This window comes from Carassius gibelio, chromosome B5 (assembly GCF_023724105.1).
Source record: "Carassius gibelio isolate Cgi1373 ecotype wild population from Czech Republic chromosome B5, carGib1.2-hapl.c, whole genome shotgun sequence".
NCBI lineage: Eukaryota > Metazoa > Chordata > Actinopteri > Cypriniformes > Cyprinidae > Carassius > Carassius gibelio.
Genome location: NC_068400.1, coordinates 40,054,939 through 40,074,116, shown reverse-complemented (window position 1 = coordinate 40,074,116; position 19,178 = coordinate 40,054,939). Strand labels below are relative to the sequence as shown.

The following is a 19,178-nucleotide window of genomic DNA, read 5'->3' as shown; positions in this document are numbered from 1 at the left end:
AACATTAGATAACATGTCTAAACTTTTGTCCAGAGGCATAGATCTACTAGAGACGTGATTTAGAGAATGCTAGAAATCCTTTCTGCTCCAGAATCTGTCCAAATAGACGAGCAGCTTCCTCAGTAACACATTATACAGAATAATTATTATCCTTCAGTTGTAAAGGTACATATCTGATTGTATTTTTTAAGGCCTTGGTGTAATGTTTACGTATTTGTAAAGATGTAAATGTATTTATTATTTATAATACTGTTTATACATTGTTTATGTACCTGTATTTATATTTTTTAAACTGCTCAAGCACTTTTAAATTGATTAATAGGTTCAGTTGAATCACAGGTTGTGCAGATATGTTCACATATTAAATATAATGTTTCATATACTATTTTTATATACTGCCTTCATATATGCAATGTATACTGGAAAATTATTTAATAGGTGCATTATATGAATTAGAAGATACCTGAAAAGTCTATTGTTAAAACAGTCAAAGAGCAGGATCCCTTGCCACTACAGTGATGAACATGTGCATGATAATAATAAAGCTACAGTGATCTAAAAACATTAGATCAAAGCATAAATAAATCATGACAATTATTGTACATTAGCTAAATAACATGCTGACAATTCATCTCTGTTATGATTGTGTTATGTTATCCGTTATTTGAAAACTCTATTAAAGTATAATAAAAAATAATAGATGTACATTTACATCTCAGTATTTAAGGATACATTCTTAAACTCATAGAGTTTCTTTTGGAATCAGTATGTCAGCTGTTACGGGGTTAAGGAAACTATTGCTGTTGTCTGATAAAAATTATGTCTAACATTGTCCAGAGTCATATATCTATTAGAGACGTGATTTAGAGAGAGCTAGCGGGCATTTCTGCTGCAGGATCTGTCCAAAGAGACGAGCAGCTTCCTCAGCACATCCACGATGGATGGTCAGTCCAAAACCACCATGACCATAGTTATGAATGACCTGAGGAGAAAGAGAACAGCATGGTGTGTGAATAGAGAATCATGAATCTGTGGAGCTCTAAAGGGACATCATGATTAGGGGAATAAATGAGATGGAGAAAAAAAAAAAAATTATTTAACTAGCAAAACGTTTGTGTTTGCCTGAAAAACGTTAATGTTAGTTCACAAAACCTTACAAAACCCTTTCTTCACCGGCTATGACCGTCTTGTGTCAGTTCCTCATAAAAAGAATATGCTTCAGTTTCTATGTGAGATTTGTTGTTCATGCCAAACCGTATCCAGTGTAGGCAGAATCTGATTTTAATGGGTTTTGATGTTTTATCGTCAAATGTAGACAATGTAATGCAAAACTTTTTTAATATTCTCTTGCAAACCCTCATTTGTAGAAGTAGTACCGTGTACCGTGCATCTTATTGCAGTAATGATATTGCAATATAATTTTTTTCCCTCCTATGTCATATTTTTCCAATAACATTTCTATTTAGGGGCTCGTTATTAATCATATATTATCTTGGATATTGATGTTGTAAAATGACGTCAGATCTTAAATGTAATGGTCATTCTATGAGCTCACCTCAAACGAGGTCGGTCCAGATCGTATGGTCTCTCTCTCCAGTCTAACTTTGCTGCGAGTGGGTCTGAGACCAGTCCAGTCCTCTACTATCCGTGCATGCTAGAGAAAAAAAAAAATAACATCCAATCCACTCATGCCACTCAAACAAACAATAATTTAGCAAGGTTAAAACAGTTGAAACTACCTTTAGACTGGGCTCAAGCTTGCAGGCCGCTTCCCAGATCCCTTTGTGGTCAACAGAACTGTTCTGCAGATTCCAGTTTCCTACTTGGAAAACTCCACCCACAGTGATTAAACGACTCCTGCAGAAACGTAATGTACAGTACATCACTGCTAAGACTGCACTTCATTATAAACACAAAATGAGCATCAATGCTTAGTACGTGTTAAGTATTACAAACAATCCCAGTGTTTATTAATATTTTAATTTAGCTTTTATTTTAGCAATACTGTTGTACTGTTTTTATATATTCATATTTAGCTTTAATTTATTGTTTGTTAATTTATTTTAGCTTATTCATTTTAGCACCTAAAACAAATACTAGATAGTTGACAATCCAATGTTTTCATATTTGAAGTTTTTTTATCTACTTATTTACATGTTATTTTATTTCAGCTTTCTTTAGATGACTGTAAATGCATGAAGAGGCTCACCCAGGAATGATGTACGGTGAGTTATAGACTCCTGATGAGGAATCATGTGTGAGGATCCAGTGTTTCAACCAGGGAGCGTCTACCTGTTGATATAAAAACATTAGATCAGAGCAGTTCCATGTAAAAGCTTTAGGTCTGATTGACTTTTCTCCACTAAACCTCACTTTAATGATCTGTCCTCTGGCTGGCTGGAGCTCAGGATCAGGCTGGAGGTCTCCTGATCGGACACCGGAGCAGTTGATGATAACATCAGCACCACTATCTGCCAACTGTAGCACATTTTGGAGGTCATTACAAATATACAAGTTATGATTACTTTTGTACAGTATATATTCATTCCTACATATATTATCAATGATAATGCTGCTTAATATCTTTCTGGGAATGATGATACTTTTTTTCCATGAGTCTTTGATGAAAAGAAAGCTGTAAAGATCAGTCTTTATTTGAAACAGAGTTATTTTGTTAAATTGTAAATGTCTCAACTGTCACAATCAAATTAATATGTTCTTGGTTAATGATTTCCTTTTAATAGCTAGTGTAAATTTTAAGACACTGATCCATTAATAAAAAAAAAAGTTGAATGAAATGAATAAGGAATTGCTCAGACCTCTTTAAATGAACCAATCTTCCTCTGATAAAACTTGACATTTCTTTGTCTTAACCTGTAGAAAACAGAAATGTGACCAAGGTGACAAAAGATAGTGTTAATCATTGTTAGACCTGAAAAGACCAGAAAAGATTTTCCATGACTATATACATGCATAACAGTTTTTCTAATACATATACAATTAAGCACAAAAAAAAAAATATTTATGTAAATTCAAGATGCAACATAATATACATGTAATATATAAGTTTAGAAATAGAAGTCAAAATGCTTATTTGTTTTGTATTTTTATAAATGAAAATAATTTCTAAGCTTTTATTACAGTTTGAAATGTGGACTCTTGAACTCGACTTTATATTCTATTTCATTCCAATTCTAAAGTTGGTTACTGATTAGATCACGGGAATCTCTCACCAGTCCATAAGCCAGGGCAGGTATGTCTTCCCTTCAATCATGAGAGCAGTGTGAAACCACCCAAAACTGAAAAGATAGAAGGAAAAAGGAAAAGTGAAGTATGCAATTTTACAAAAATTACTACTACAACCATCAAAGAGTAAAACAACAAAACAGCATCATCAAATTACAGAAATAGCTTGTGAATGATAAGATGCAGTTGGTAAGTACCTGTATCCCGGGAACATGTCTAGTTCACGTTTAGTAAGCTGGCGAAAACCCAACACAATGTCTTTAAATGAAGGGTCCTGTTTGAGGGGAGCAGAGATTGAGTGCTTTTCATTATTCTCTCTTGGGTCAGTTATTCTTGCTCTAATTTTATCCTGTTTTAACCAATGCCAGAAAGAGGCCTCAGCAGTTTAAAGTGGATGTTCACGTCTCTTAATTCCAACCACTTTTTTTTTTTGTACAGATATACAATAAGGTTCTTTGTGCTCTGTTCAGGCCATTCATTGACTGGACTGGAGCATGTTTAGGGCCCACAGGCAGAGACAAAACTTTGAAATCATTTATCTGATTTATATGTCCTGTGTGTCAGAACTTGCAGTTTATTATATGCCATTCTGTAGATAATGACAATATATGCAATGAAAAGATAATGTTCTTACTGGTTGGGGTTCAGGGCACAGATTGTAGCCCGACTGGAGGAAGATTCCCATTTTCACTGAATCTGGAGAGCTGAGGCAACTTAGAAGATAGTCAAACGTCTCTTTGTTCCATTTACTGAAGAAGAATAAAAACACATAAGAATGTGCTTCAACTGAATTAGTTGCTATTTTATGCCATGGAGCACAATTGAAAGCTCACGTTTCTTGCACGTTGCCCTTGTCGTAGAGATAGGGCTGCCAGAGTCCAGCTGCCCCGTCGCTGGTGGTGAGTGGAGTGAAGACATCAGCATACACCTCTATGGTGAGGGGGCTGATCCTGCTGTGGAAGTGCTGGTAGATGCTCTGAGCGGTGGAGAGGCCGATGACCCCTGCTCCAATGATGCACACCCTCATGTCTGCTAACTAAGTGCAAGTATAAATATGAATGCATGGTTTTATTGCATATTGTAATGTTGCAAACCGATTGGAAAAAAATTCAATACAAACCTGGGTGTTATGAATCATCCATTAGTGAATACATAATGCTGCCATATGTTTGCATTTTAATGGGAAAAGGCTTAATTTGTTTTATGAAGTCTTATGTCCATAAAACCCCCAAACAGACACTATTTCAAAGTTAAAATGTATAATGACAACTAACAAGGTTATAGAGCTTGGGTTGTTTTTATTAGTTGAATCCTTGTCAACTGTAAGTTAATAGATAATGGAAATAAGCTGGAAATAATTCACACTTTGACATCCATGCATGTGGCAGAGTTGCATTACACTGCATTCAAGGCATACTTCATATTTTATAAAAGAACAGCTTTACTCACCACACTTTTTTGTCTTGTTACCTCCAAAAAGAGATGTTTGTATCTTCTTTCTTGCAAGAACAGTGCAAGGAAGAACAGGGCGCAAAACTTACAAATTAACTTGTTTCCCACGTTACGTAACGTCAGCTGTGACGTTGAGGCGGTGCTATTCGTGTGTTGTTTTCTGAAGATGCTCTGTATGGGCTGGTTTCTCAATACTAGTCTTACTATTTTTGCATGGTAGAAATCGTAAAATTAGTATTCTAGATGCTATTCCCAATTCAAATCTTGTGGTGGACGTTTTGATCCCTCTAAAAAATTCGATTTTTTTTTTTATTTGTTTTCTAAAAAGATACGTTTATACTCTTGCGTAACATCGTTACTCCAGCAGGTGGCAACAAATCGTTCGTGAGTCATTTACTCGAGAAACATTTGCGTTATTTCAGGCCAGTGTGCATTAACTCCAAGGTTAAATCTGGGTTTTTGTCAAACCTTTTAAAAACACGCCACCTTCATATATATGTCAGCACAAAAATTACAATACTGCTTTTTCTCAGCTCTAGATTTGTAACGTGAGCAGCTGTATGTGTCCAGACTTGAGAGAGACATTTTGTGTTTTTGTCGGAATACACCGAGAGTGTGTATCCTCCTGTACCTTTTATTAATGACCTTAATTACATTTTATTTGATAAATACATTTTAGGCACATGTCAGAGCTACCAGATTAAATCATCCTATCTGTTTGTTATATAAAATAATTAAACTCCAGTTGATTCCTTATAATCAGACATATCAAAGGGTCTTACAATGACAATAAAACAACAGCAAGTGGCTTTCATCAGAGCAGGTGTGTAGGTCACATTTATTTTATTATTGTCTATTTTCTAGCACATCAGGCTCCAAACGCTTTTATTAAAAAGTTGGTTTGCATCAAAACCAAACATTTAGCAACAAACTTTGTTTATTAAGCTCATCCCCTCAATGCTATATTATATAGATAACCTAATCCAGAATCACAGATCTATGAGAGATGTGATTTAGAGAATGCTAGCAATCCTTTCTGCTCCAGGATCTGTCCAAAGAGACGAGCAGCTTCCTCAGCACATCCACGATGGATGGTCATTCCAAAACCACCATGACCATAGTTATGAATGACCTGAGGAGAAAGAGAACAGCATGGTGTGTGAACAGAGAATCATGAATCTGTGGAGCCCTAAGGGGACATCGTGATTGGAGGAAAAATGAGTTGGAAGGAAAAATGTAAAGAAAAAAAAAGATTTTACTTGCAAAACTTTAATGTTCATTTACAAAACCTTAGACCACGTTGACAGCGGACGTGACCATTGTCACTCATGCTGTATCAAGCTAAAAGCGGTCTACACTGGATATGATAAAGCAACCAATGCAAATCATCTATTCTTTGTCAGCTCATCTTAAATAGGTGAATCACATCCAGTGTAGACAGATTCAGTGATTATAATGGGTTTTATAGTCTTTGGTCAATTTGTGCCCCTCACATCCGTTGTAGACACAGTGTCATTCTTTTTTTGCTTAGTAATCTTTCACATTTACATGCAATCATTTTATGTTCTCATGCAAATATTTTGCATTCATTTGTAGGAGTACAGTGTTCCCCCGAAAAGCAAAAACATTAAAATACATTTCCCCTCCCGTCTCATTTCCATTACCATTTTTGTGACCAAATACAAATGTTTTGTAAGGGAATATAATTCTTCTTGGGGTTCTAATGCAATCAATCATTGGTTTTAAACTTAACAAGCTTAAAGAAATGAACTGAAATAAAAATAAAGCTGAAAATAAATTAAAGCTATAAAAGTGAAAAAACTGTCAATGCTTTTGTCTTCACTTGCAAATTCTCTTGAAAAATATTATATAATATAGTTAAATAAAACAAACAATACAGCTTTAGAAACCATTTTATATCATTTTCTTGAATTATTGGATTATTGGATATGGAATATCCAATTGCAGTAATGATATTGCAATATAATTTTTTTCTCACATATTTTTTGCAGTAGCATGTCCATTTAGGAGCTCTGTATTAATCATGCCTTATCTTCATTATTCATAGTGATCTTCCTTCAATGAAAGATGGCATCAGATCTTAAGTGTAAGAGTCAGTCTATGAGCTCACCTCAAACGAGGTCGGTCCAGATCGTATGGTCTCTCTCTCCAGTCTAACTTTGCTGCGAGTGGGTCTGAGACCAGTCCAGTCCTCTACTATCCGTGCATGCTAGAGAAAAAAAATACAACATCCAATCCACTCATGCCACTCAAACAAACACTAATTTAGCAAGGTTAAAACAGTTGAAACTACCTTTAGACTGGGCTCAAGCTTGCAGGCCGCTTCCCAGATCTCTTTATGGTCAACAGAACTGTTCTGCAGATTCCAGTTTCCTTCTTGGTAAACTCCAGCCACAGTGACTAAACGACTCCTGCAGAAACAAACTGAGAACCTTAGAATCTAAGACAAGACTGCAATGTGAACTTCATTATAGACACAAGTTAAAAATGAGCAACAATGCTTGTGTTTAATTTTAGTATAATTTATAAACTCTCGATTTATTTATTAGTATTTTGAATTAGCTTTTTTATATATTTTCAGTTTAAATTAGAAAAATAGTTTAGGTTTTAGCAGTTTTGTTATGTGCCTTTGTTATTTCCATTTGCTATTTCCATTTATTTTGATTTGAGTTTCAGTTGCCAGTGCAATATTTAAGTTCTAACCCCAATTCCAGTAAAGTTGGGTTGTTTTGTGAAATGCTATAAAATAAGAAAATTGTATTTGTTCATTCTCTTAAACCCTTATTTAATTGACTATAGTACAAAGGAAAAATCTCCAACTTAATTTTATTTTGTAAATATAAACAAATAAATCAAACTCTAAGAAAAGTTTTGTTTTTAGAAACATGTTTAACACTGAACTGTCACATCTTCTGGTGTGAGCCCATGTACTGCTTTTCAAGTTAAAGTAAAAACATTAAAATTAATATGTGAAAGCTGAAAGCGTGAATGAGCATTTCAGCATCAGGAATAGAGAGAAAGGGTCTTATGCATGCAATTTTCTGCAGATGATAAAAAGTTTAAATTGAGTATTAAACCTGCTCAGCAGGGGAGATCAGGCTGTCGTCTGTCACTGTCTGTTTAACTGTATATTACATTTATTAACAGAAGCTGGAGTGCCAGTTAATAAAATCTAAATTTTACAACAGTTCGATTTAAGAAAGTTTTCCCATCCAGGTCTTTAATTCCAATAAATAATCAGTTAAAGTTTCAAGTGCGAGTGTAACATCAGTTTGAGTACAAATATAAATCTGAGTATCATCTGCACAGACCATACCATACTTCCGAATAATCTGTCAAAGAGGCGGCAGATAAATACAAAAAAAGAACAGGACCCAACACTGATCCTTGAGGGACGCCCTGTCATAATGGGACAGTCTGAGGTTTATTTGCCCCAGAAAAGACAAATTGAGTTTGTTCTGAGAGAATGATTGAAACCACTTAAGAGATATACCAGAAAGCTCAATCCACCTATGTAGTCTATCCAATAGTATAGTGCGAGATATAGTATCAAATGCAGCACTAATGCCCCACAAGCCCCAAAGTCAGCAAACCACAAGAACATCATTTACCACCCTCAATAGAGCAGTCTCCGTACTATGTCCAGATCTGAACCCAGATTGAAAGGGTTCTAGTAATCTTTTTGTAGAAAGATGAATTTGTAGTTGACTAACTACCACATGCTCAAGAACTTTAAATATAAATGGCAAATTTGATATAGGCCCATAGTTTGACATCTTGTCGATATCACTCAGGGGCATCATGCAAATATTATTTTTGAGGGGGAACAAAATAATTGAAATGGGGTGGGGTATTTACATTATCAAAGAACATTATCATTCACTCAACACAATCCAAAAACTCCAATTATAATCACTGAAGCTGTTTACACTGTGAAATGCATATCTTACATCGTAAGCTAAACACATACAGTATGCAGTTCGTTGTTTCTAATGAGAGAATTAATTTGCAAGAGAGCAGAATTCAGTCAGCGACGTGCGTTGTGAACAGAAATCTGGTGATGACTCATCTGAATGCATCTGATTGGCAATTATATTAATAAGCTCAACAGAATCATGCGTGATTGGTTATAATGCACAGTGCTGTAAAAACGTCTCTGGCTCTGCACCAGTCAGCGAACGCCGATTTGAATTTAGCAGCAAGTGATGTGCCGCACATCACACCTATATGATTGTGGCAGATATATATAAAAAATATATTATTAGGCTAATTTTGTCTTTTTGGCCACTTGGCTCAAAAATCTGAGGGGGCCCACTCGGGTTTGAATGGGCATAATGCCTCGGATTATCACTCCCCAGTTTTTTAAGGACAGGTTTAATTGCTGCTGTCTTAACAGCAGAAGGGACAACCCCAGAATCAAGTGACGTGTTAACAATGGGTGTAATATGGGGAACAATAACTGGCAAACATTTCTTCAGGAGATTAGTGGGAAATGGATCAAGTATGCAAGTAGTCAGATTAATTGCTGAAACAAGTCCTGAAATAAAATTGACAGCACTAAAACTTATAAGAGACATAAGAATTGGATGCAAATCTACTAATTCAGATGAATCACAGGCACTTGCAAAAGTACTACATCAGTCATGGATTGAAATGTCTGTTTGGTTCCTTTCATCTTTGGGACTGACAATTTGATGTCTGTTTTCCCTAAATACAAGCTGAAATGTGGACTCATTTGATGAAAGCACTCATTTTCACTGTCTTTTGGGCCATCTAAGATGAGCTTGGGCCCAGAAATCTCATAGGGAGTCTCTGCCTAGAGTTGTTGCATACATTTTTTCTTGTTTAACAGAGAGTTAAGGTCCATTCCTTAATTCAGGTGTAGACTGTGTTAAGTGACAACAGTTTTCCACAGTACTCCCAAGGCTATGTGGCTATTTCACAAAGCAGAAGTTTCAGTGCAATGAAATCTGAGGGCTCAAAGGTGAAAGACCTAAATTATTTGCAATTTTGCAATGAGAAATTCAATTTTGGATTTACCTAACAATTCTCTCATGAAATTTGGCACAAAGTGGTGAGCCACAAATCCAGCTTTGCTGACAAAGATATGCTCTTCTTATCCCAAAATAAGATCCCCTCACCTGATACAAATTCACATATTTATATTGTGGACTGTTTCAAAATGGTTCACTTTTATTATGCCTCTGTCCCAACTTTTGTAGAGTTTGTTGTAGCCATCAAAATAAAAAAATGCTTATATTTGCAAAATACATTTAAGTTGGTCAATGAAACATTGGAAGTATTTTAATTGTAAAAGGTTAAATACAGTTAACAAACCACAGTTTCTTGGTTTACTGCATTTTACAAAACATCCCAAATTTTCTCGAATTGGGGTTGTAGTTTCAGTTTGAGTTGTTTTATCTAATATTTAGACTATATTTATTTAATCTATTTTTCAGTTACCTCTGTTTATATGCAGTACAGTGTCATCATAAAGAGACTTACCCAGGAGTGACGCTCGGTGAGTTATACAGTCCTTTAGAGGGATCATGGGTGAGGATAAAGTGCTTTAACCAGGGAGCATCTACCTGTTGAAATATAAAGCATAAAGCTCTATGTAAATGTTCTAAGTCTGATTGACTTTTCTCGATTAAAACTCACCTTAATGATCTGTCCTCTGGCTGGCTGGAGCTCAGGATCAGGCTGGAGGTCTCCTGATCGGACACCGGAGCAGTTGATGATAACATCAGCACCACTATCTGCCAACTGTAGCACATTTTGGAGGTTATTATTAAAATCACTTTTAGAGATAAGGCCAGCAGAATATCAACTTTAATTTAATTTATTAGTGCATCCACCTATATTATGGTAAAGCTGTTTTCAGTTAACCAGGTGGTACATTTTCTAACAATAAAGTTAACATCTACACTACCATTCAAAAGTTTGGGACAGGTTTTATATATATATGTATATATCCGTGGAAATCCATTTTCCTATAGTTCTTGATAAATAGAAAGTTCTAAAGAACAGTATTTTAAATATAAGTCTTTTGTCACTTAGTGCTGTAAATGTCCTATCAGTCACATTTGATCTTTAAAAAATATTACTGACCTTAAACTTTTGAACATTAGTGTACATTTTAAAAACATTTTTATAAAAATAAATAAATAATAAAAACCCATAATTTTAAATGAAAATGAAATTCCTTAAACCTCGTTAAATGAACCAATCTTCCTCTGATAAAACTGGACCTTTCTTTCTCCTAACCTGTAGAAAACAAAAATGTGGCCAAGGTGTCAAAAATAGTGTTAATCATTTGTAAGAAAGGAGTCATACTCTAAACAAGCAACACATTTACAACAATTTTCACATAGCTATCCCTTACGAAAGGAAAATATATTTACCAATATATTTCTTAAAATATATTGTGATATATTGTAATATATTATTTATATTTGAATACATTTAATAATATATGTATGATACATATATTATATAATATATTGCAAAATATACAAATCATTGCCGCTTTTAATATATTGCAATATATTGGAAAAATATAAACATATATAAGAATATATGCCTAATATATTACATGATATTTTCCAATATATTGCAATATATTTTTGTTTCATAAGGGATATAAATCCATAATGGTTATTCTGAAGCATGTATACAGTAAAACTTATAAAAAAGTATAAACATTTATTTTGCACACATCCACTTGGATGCACACATACATTTTAAGTCTAAATATTTATTTTCTTAAATGTAAAAATGTCCACACTTGAATTACGTTTAGAATATTAGATTTCACTGTGGATTCTTGAACTCCACTGTTATATTCTGTTTCGTTCCCATCATAATTTTGATTACTGATTAGATCACGGGAATCTCTCACCAGTCCATAAGCCAGGGCAGGTATGTCTTCCCTTCAATCATGAGAGCGGTGTTGAACCACCCAAAACTGAAAAGATAGAAGGAAAAAGGAAAAGTGAAGTATGCAATTTTACAAAAATTACTACTACAACCATCAAAGAGTAAAACAACAAAACAGCATCATCAAATTACAGAAATAGCTTGTGAATAATAAGATGCAGTTGGTAAGTACCTGTATCCCGGGAACATGTCTAGTTCACGTTTAGTCAGCTGGCGAAAACCCAACACAATGTCTTTAAATGAAGGGTCCTGTTTGAGGGGAGCAGAGACTGAGTCATTTTCATTATTCTCTCTTGGGTCAGTTATTCTTGCTCTAATTTTATGCTGGTTTTAACCAATGCCAGAAAGAAGCCTCAGCAGTTTAAAGTGGACGTTCAGGTCTTTTGATTCTGACCACTTCTTTTGTTTAGATAGGGTGACCAAACGTGCGGACACGTCCTGGCCAGGATTTCTATATTGCCTTAAATAGCCAGGTTTTGGCTTTGGTTTCCTGTTTTCATACTTAATGAAGGTCATGATCGTTTGACCAATAACATGCAGACATCGTATGTGATTGTATGTAATTGTGATGTGTGAGACGGTGGGATCTACAGAAAAAGCCATGCAAACACGTGTACACTGCTACACTGCACCAGCTGGCTGCTCTCGTTGAAGCTTGCTTCGTTTTGCTTTTTTATAGAGTATAAGATCATTTTGTTCGGACTGAAAACGTATGCTGCAGTTCTACACTGAAAGCATCTGCTCTGTTCCATACAGTCAGGGTTGCCAGGTCTGCGTGACAAAACTAACCCATGCCAGTCAAAAACAGCCCAAGTAGTGTGATGACCATCTATTCCAAATATAAAAACTCAAAATGTCATTTCCAAACCTAAAATATATGTTTTACAATCACTGTTATGCACATTGATTATAAACACAGCTACTAGTGTTCTTCACAAAACATCTAGCGTACTTTACCATACGTATAATGAAAAAATGTGTTCAGGTTTTCAGTAAAAGCATTTCATTAAAATGTAAAATATATTTCTAACATTTAATCCACAGGAGAAAATTAACTCACAGCAACAGTTTAAAAGTAACCCAATTCTGTGGGAAAAACCCAGACTTAACAACCCTATCTGACAAAACCATTTTGTATGTGTCAGAACTTGCAGTTGATTACATTCCATTCTCTGATAATGTTCTTACCGGCTGGGTTTCAGTGCACAGATTGTAGCTCGACTGGAGGAAGATTCCCATTTTCACTGAATCTGGAGAGCTGAGGCGACTTAGAAGATAGTCAAATGTCTCTTTGTTCCATTTACTGAAGAAGAATAAAAACACATAAGAATGTGCTTCAACTGAATTAGTTGCTATTTTATGCCATGGAACACAACTGAAAGCTCACGTTTCTTGCACGTTGCCCTTGTCGTAGAGATAGGGCTGCCAGAGTCCAGCTGCCCCGTCGCTGGTGGTGAGTGGAGTGAAGACATCAGCATACACCTCTATGGTGAGGGGGCTGATCCTGCTGTGGAAGTGCTGGTAGATGCTCTGAGCGGTGGAGAGGCCGATGACCCCCGCTCCAATGATGCACACCCTCATGTCTGCAGAAAAAAAGTTCCATAAAAGAGTGAATACTTTTGTATTTTAATAATTACATACTGTATTTATTTTCTTAAATGTAAGAATGTCCACACTTGAATTACATTTAGAATATTAGATTTCACTGTGGATTCTTAAACTCCACTGTTAAAATCAATTTCATTTCCATTCTCATTTTGGTTACTGATTAGATCACAGGAATCTCTCACCAGTCCATAAGCCAGGGCAGGTATGTCTTTCCTTCAATGATAGAGTGAATAATAGAGTGAATACTTTTGTATTTTAATAATGACATACTGTATTGTCTCTACAGTTCCTTGAAAAAAAAAACTGTAAATCCAACTTCAAATATTAATGCCCCATATGGACACAATGAATAGATTAACATGTACAATATCTACAGACAAGATTGTAGTACAAATGTATAGAATATATACTTATCATGTATAATTCCAAACTCTTTTGTCTTGTTACCTCCAAAGAAAAATCGACGTTGTCCTAAACAGGTTCTTCTCCTCTCTCTTACATGAAAATCTTCAGTCTTCAGTAATGTTTTGGTGGGTCTCAGATTACATATCATTATAAGCCTTCAGAAAATGCATAATATGGGCTGCGTTCTGAGTTTTAGTCTTGCTATTTTTACATGTTAGAAAGAGTAAAAGTAGTATGGTACTCTTAAAGGGGTGGTCACAATATACTTTTCATTCCATTGATTACGGAAGAAGTTTTGCATTTCGTTGCTCCCCAAACAGGTTTGGTGAGCTCTGCCTTGGGAGCGTGTAACATGAAAATATGTAACCTTTAGATTCAGAATATCAGCTGGAGCTCTTAGCTACAGGTTCACAGTGTTCAAGTAAAGTAGCTTAGCTATCATTTTTCTTCTTTTACATTTCATTACAGTATATGCTGAATTATGTTATATATCAAAAAGCTTTCTTTGAAAGATCACATTTATGAAAGTAAAGTTTGTACAGAAATAGCAACAAATTAATAATAAATTTGAAGTGAGAAGGGTCGTATATCAGAGAGTAACCAAAACTAAATAACTAAATAAAAAATAAATGGGGGGGTGGGGATTATACAGAAGTTTGAATAAAGATGTTTTTAAACAAAAGCAGGGAAGTCAACTGAAAATTATTTTTAATAAGCACAGTCCGAAAACAAATAAATAACTTTTTCTTCATTTGGGGGAAATATAATTATTATTATTTATTTAAATTTTTTTCATATTTAGCAAGTTTAGAATTTACTTGGTAGAAATTATGAATTATTTTAATAGAGACTAAAGCAATTTTAAATTTTAAAAAGACAAATAAATAAATAAATTGTTAAAAAGTTGCAGAAGCCAGAAGTCTTCCTATTCTGTACGTAAGACATATTTATTAAACGTGTTAATCCAAAGACTAATATATTTTTATACGTAATATTTCCTGTTGTTCCAAATAAAATAACTATGTAAAAATAGTAAAAGTGGTAGCATGCTATCCCCAATTTGGCTGTAGTGGTCGGTGTTTTGATTCATCTTTTTAATTTGTTCAAGAGAAAGATTTGTTTATATTACTGGGTCAATTGTTTATTATTTCTTTGCACCTGGCTTGTGTGTTGATTGTATCAACATCTGATTCAAGCTTATTTATTGACTGTTTTGTTGAATATAAAAAAATAATGTTCCCTGTGTCTGTAAAGGAAATCAAAATGTTACTGAAACAGTGGCAAAAAATATTATCAGGCACCTAATGCTTGCAGCATTTCAATAATACACTAATCAAGGGAGACACTGTGCAGCTGGATGCAAATACAAGGGCTTTGTATGGGCAAATGTATGTAAAATGTACTTTATTATTTAACATATTCATTAAAATATTATTTTACAGTAGAAACATGTACTTTTGGGTCAGAAAAACAAACAAACTAACAAATATTTGATTCATTTTATTACTTTATTACTTGATAGCTGAATAAACCATATTTATTATTATTAAAAAATAAGTAATACATTATACAGAATAATTATTATCCTTCAGTTGTAGAGGTACATATCTGATTGTATTTTTTAAGGCCTTGGTGTAATGTTTAGGTATTTGTAAAATTGCAAATGTATTTATTATTTATAATACTGTTTATACATTGTTTATGTACCTGTATTTATCTTTTTTAAACTGCTCAAGCGCGTTTAAATTGATTAATAGGTTCAGTTGAATCACAGGTTGTGCAGATATGTTCACATATTAAATATAATGTTTCATATACTATTTTTATATACTGCCTTCATATATGCAATGTATACTGGAAAATTATTTCATAGGTGCATTATATGAATTAGAAGATACCTGAAAAGTCTATTGTTAAAACAGTCAAAGAGCAGGATCCCTTGCCACTACAGTGATGAACATGTGCATGATAATAATAAAGCTACAGTGATCTAAAAACATTAGATCAAAGCATAAATAAATCATGACAATTATTGTACATTAGCTAAATAACATGCTGACAATTCATATCTGTTATGTTTGTGTTATGTTATCTTTTATTTAAAAACTCTACTAAAGTATAATAATAATAGATGTACATTTACATCTCAGTATTTAAGGATACATTCTTAAACTCATGGAGTTCCTTTTGGAATCAGTATGTCAGCTGTTACGGGGTTAAGGAAACTATTGCTGTTGTCTGATAAAAATTATGTCTAACATTGTCCAGAGTCATATATCTATTAGAGACGTGATTTAGAGAGAGCTAGCGGGCATTTCTGCTCCAGGATCTGTCCAAAGAGACGAGCAGTTTCCTCAGCACATCCACGATGGATGGTCAGTCCAAAACCACCATGACCATAGTTATGAATGACCTGAGGAGAAAGAGAACATCATGGTGTGTGAATAGGCAAGGTTAAGAAGAAGAAATACTGCTCTCTTTACTATGAGCTCACCTCAAACGAGGTCGGTCCAGATCGTATGGTCTCTCTCTCCAGTCTAACTTTGCTGCGAGCCGGTCTGAGACCAGTCCAGTCCTCTACTATCCGTGCATGCTAGAGAGAAAAATAACAGTGCAAATCCGTGGAAATATGGAAAATCACACCTTAAATAACAGATTTTGACAACATGTGATCCCCTACCTGTAGACTGGGCTCAAGCTTGCAGGCCGCTTCCCAGATGTTTTTATGGTCAACAGAACTGTTCTGCAGATTCCAGTTTCCTTCTTGGAAAACTCCACCCACAGTGACTAAACGACTCCTGCAGAAACAAACTGAGGTCATGTGCATCTGTCCTGGGACAAGACTACATTTTCCATATTATAATTATCACAGCTTAAAATGGCAACCAACACAGCATGTTTTACTTTATCTCTAAAAGTCTTCTCTTTTTTTTTCCAACATACATTGACTGTGATGAAAAATAAACTCACCCGGGTATGATGTATGCTGAATCACCTTTAGACAAGATATTATGTGTGGTGATCCAATGTTTTATCCAGGGAGCATCTACCTGTTGACATACAGCACAGAATCAGAGACTGTCTAAAACTCAAAACCTGACTGATTTCTATCCACTAAACCTCACTTTAATGATCTGTCCTCTGGCTGGCTGGAGCTCAGGATCAGGCTGGAGGTCTCCTGATCGGACACCGGAGCAGTTGATGATAACATCAGCACCACTATCTGCCAACTGAAGCACATTTTTAGGTCATTACAAAGTGTGACCACAATCACTTCACAACAGGATAGATGATGTTCACACAGCTCAAAAATTTTTAATTAGCATTGCTACACTTGGGCCACTAATATAGAATGTTTTTTGTAGTGAAACAAAGTGCAACAAACGTGCAAACCTCTTTAAATGAACCAATCTTTCTTTGATGAAACTTGACATTTCTTTGTTTTAACCTGTATAGAGAACAACAGAAAATGACTAAAATGTCATTGTTATATATTATATACATATAAAATTATGGTGACCATATATATATATATACACATACACATACATGTATATCTTTACATTTATGCATAGAGCTTCATCCTTGTTTTTGTAACTGAGAAGATCTCTCACCAGTCCATAAGCCAGGGCAGGTATGTCTTTCCTTCAATCATGAGAGCGGTGTTGAACCACCCAAAACTAGGGAAAGTGGAAATTGAGATGTAGATATGACATTGAGATCCTTTACATTCAGACTGAGCTGAAATATATAATATAATACATAGGTATGTCCAGTTAAACTGAATATTATTACATGTCTTGTAAAGGACTTTGACTTCAAAAACAGTGATATCAGTTTAAAATAATAATCAAAATAAATAAAGTCAATAAGTACCTGTATCCAGGGAACATGTCTAGCTCACGTTTAGTCAGCTGGCGAAAACCCAACACCGCATCTTTAAATGAGGGGTCCTGTTTGAGGGGAGCAGAGAGACAGCTACAAAATATACCTAAAAATATTGCATTGTTCAATGAAATGCAATGTCAACTATGTATAAATCATTTTTATGAAGAAATGACAGTGTTCTCACTGGTGCAGTTTCAGTGCATAGATTGTAGCCCGACTGGAGGAAGATTCCCATTTTCACTGAATCTGGAGAGCTGAGGCAACTTAGAAGATAGTCAAATGTCTCTTTGTTCCATTTACTGAGAAAAGGAAATAAGCATTTTACTTGCTGCTATAAATTATACAGCATCTTGGGTTCTTCAGGATAACTGAGAAACATAAGAATGTGCTTCAACTGATTCACTGACACTTTTAGATTCAGACACTTTGACACAATTGAAAGCTCACGTTTCTTGCACGTTGCCCTTGTCGTAGAGATAGGGCTGCCAGAGTCCAGCTGCCCCGTCGCTGGTGGTGAGTGGAGTGAAGACATCAGCATACACCTCTATGGTGAGGGGGCTGATCCTGCTGTGGAAGTGCTGGTAGATGCTCTGAGCGGTGGAGAGGCCGATGACCCCCGCTCCAATGATGCACACCCTCATGTCTGCAGAAAAAAGTGCCATAAACATGCAAATGTGGCTTTAGTAGATCTATTTGCAGATATGAAAACATAATTAGGTTTGTATATATAAGGAAGCATTTTGTATAACCCCCATATGCTTTTTTATTTAGTTTTGTATTAAAATGAATTTCTGCCTTATCCTGCTATTTGTAAATAAATTAAGCACTTTCTTTTTTAAATATCACCAGATAATGCTGCCATGGGTTTATTCATACAACTGACTTGATATTAATGAAAATTATTTTTGCAAATAACGTACAAAATGTGTATTTCAGAGAAATCTGCACAACCAAATATTACATACTGTAGGCCTATATGCAAATTTGACAGACATTATTTTAGTTTTCCTTGTTGTTCACCTTCATTCAAGCTTTTTATGGTTTAACAGGTAATACACCGTCTGCATGTACTTTAAAACAAAGCTGGAAATAATTTATTAAAGAGATAGAGTTTCACTCACCGTAAGTTGACCAGATGTTATCTCCAGTCCTGCAAGCTCTTCTTCACTCTCTCTTATATACAGTGCCATGTGCAATGCAATCACAGATGGATTTAGGCAGAAAACAAAATTTACTGATTAACTAATTCTTTATTACCTAACTTCCATAACGTAATCATCAAGTGCCTGAGTCTATTCATTCGTTGTCTTCACACAAAGCTTGATGATGGAGTAAAGTCCACCAGATTAGAACCAGCCTCTAGTGGCCTCTTGAGGTCTGTAAAAGTTTCACTTGAGTGAATATATTTAGCCTAATTCATTCACAGGGCAACTCTGGAAAATTTATATTTGATTAAAATCCTGTCTATCAGTCACTCCGCTCTTGCTTCTCTGCTAATGTCTCCCCTGCTAAAAGGAAATACTATCATAACAAAACTGACAATTCATCTAACTCTTGCATGCTCTTTAAAACATTTTCCTCCGACCTTTGTCTTCCTCCTCCCCCTCCTTCATCAACTC

At 35.0% G+C, this 19,178-nt stretch overlaps 3 protein-coding genes across 5 annotated transcripts; all 3 read right to left on the bottom strand.

Moving 5' to 3' along the window:
- Positions 1-73: 73 nt before the first annotated feature.
- Positions 74-4,832, bottom strand: LOC127958664 (D-amino-acid oxidase-like). Its single transcript, XM_052557585.1, has 11 exons — positions 4,696-4,832; positions 4,080-4,282; positions 3,881-3,995; positions 3,444-3,520; positions 3,234-3,299; positions 2,820-2,874; positions 2,374-2,478; positions 2,210-2,292; positions 1,740-1,857; positions 1,556-1,654; positions 74-982 (listed from the first exon to the last, which is right to left on the bottom strand). The coding sequence occupies exons 2-11, from the start codon at positions 4,271-4,273 to the stop codon at positions 851-853; spliced, it is 1,044 nt and encodes a 347-aa protein (XP_052413545.1). The 5' UTR covers positions 4,274-4,282; positions 4,696-4,832; the 3' UTR covers positions 74-850.
- Positions 4,833-5,326: 494 nt separating this feature from the next.
- On the bottom strand, positions 5,327-17,311 carry LOC127958662 (D-amino-acid oxidase-like). 3 transcript variants are annotated; one of them, XM_052557582.1, is made up of 12 exons: positions 13,714-13,819; positions 13,449-13,479; positions 13,046-13,241; positions 12,847-12,961; positions 11,831-11,907; positions 11,621-11,686; positions 10,932-10,986; positions 10,381-10,485; positions 10,225-10,307; positions 7,013-7,130; positions 6,830-6,928; positions 5,329-5,830 (listed from the first exon to the last, which is right to left on the bottom strand). In XM_052557582.1, the coding sequence occupies exons 3-12, from the start codon at positions 13,237-13,239 to the stop codon at positions 5,696-5,698; spliced, it is 1,047 nt and encodes a 348-aa protein (XP_052413542.1). In that variant the 5' UTR covers positions 13,240-13,241; positions 13,449-13,479; positions 13,714-13,819; the 3' UTR covers positions 5,329-5,695. The 3 variants fall into 3 exon arrangements, with proteins under 3 accessions (XP_052413541.1, XP_052413542.1, XP_052413543.1); XM_052557581.1 differs by lacking the exon at positions 13,449-13,479 and having other exon boundaries at positions 5,327-5,830; positions 13,714-13,910; XM_052557583.1 differs by lacking the exons at positions 13,449-13,479; positions 13,714-13,819 and adding an exon at positions 17,286-17,311.
- Positions 15,744-18,826, bottom strand: LOC127958663 (D-amino-acid oxidase). Its single transcript, XM_052557584.1, has 11 exons — positions 18,681-18,826; positions 18,007-18,202; positions 17,744-17,858; positions 17,548-17,624; positions 17,286-17,351; positions 17,065-17,119; positions 16,797-16,901; positions 16,642-16,721; positions 16,352-16,469; positions 16,166-16,264; positions 15,744-16,084 (listed from the first exon to the last, which is right to left on the bottom strand). Exons 2-11 carry the CDS (start codon positions 18,198-18,200, stop codon positions 15,953-15,955), a joined length of 1,041 nt encoding a protein of 346 aa, XP_052413544.1. The 5' UTR covers positions 18,201-18,202; positions 18,681-18,826; the 3' UTR covers positions 15,744-15,952.
- Positions 18,827-19,178: the final 352 nt, after the last annotated feature.

Excerpts from the sequence above, each read along its gene's own strand:
- LOC127958663 (XM_052557584.1), bottom strand. The coding sequence starts at position 18,200 with ATGAGGGTGTGCATCATTGGAGCGGGGGTCATCGGCCTCTCCACCGCT. Across the intron at positions 16,902-17,064 it reads AGATTGGTTCATTTAAAGAG|TTGGCAGATAGTGGTGCTGA; the intron begins GTTTGCACGTTT and ends AATGTGCTTCAG. Across the intron at positions 16,470-16,641 it reads TCAGCATACATCATACCCGG|GAGTCGTTTAGTCACTGTGG; the intron begins GTGAGTTTATTT and ends TTGTTTCTGCAG.
- LOC127958664 (XM_052557585.1), bottom strand. The coding sequence starts at position 4,273 with ATGAGGGTGTGCATCATTGGAGCAGGGGTCATCGGCCTCTCCACCGCT. Across the intron at positions 3,300-3,443 it reads GACATGTTCCCGGGATACAG|TTTTGGGTGGTTTCACACTG; the intron begins GTACTTACCAAC and ends CTATCTTTTCAG. Across the intron at positions 2,479-2,819 it reads AGATTGGTTCATTTAAAGAG|TTGGCAGATAGTGGTGCTGA; the intron begins GTCTGAGCAATT and ends AATGTGCTACAG.
- LOC127958662 (XM_052557581.1), bottom strand. The coding sequence starts at position 13,819 with ATGATATGTAATCTGAGACCCACCAAAACATTACTGAAGACTGAAGAT. Across the intron at positions 12,962-13,045 it reads AAGGGCAACGTGCAAGAAAC|TAAATGGAACAAAGAGACAT; the intron begins GTGAGCTTTCAG and ends ATTCTTCTTCAG. Across the intron at positions 10,486-10,931 it reads AGATTGGTTCATTTAACGAG|TTGGCAGATAGTGGTGCTGA; the intron begins GTTTAAGGAATT and ends AATGTGCTACAG.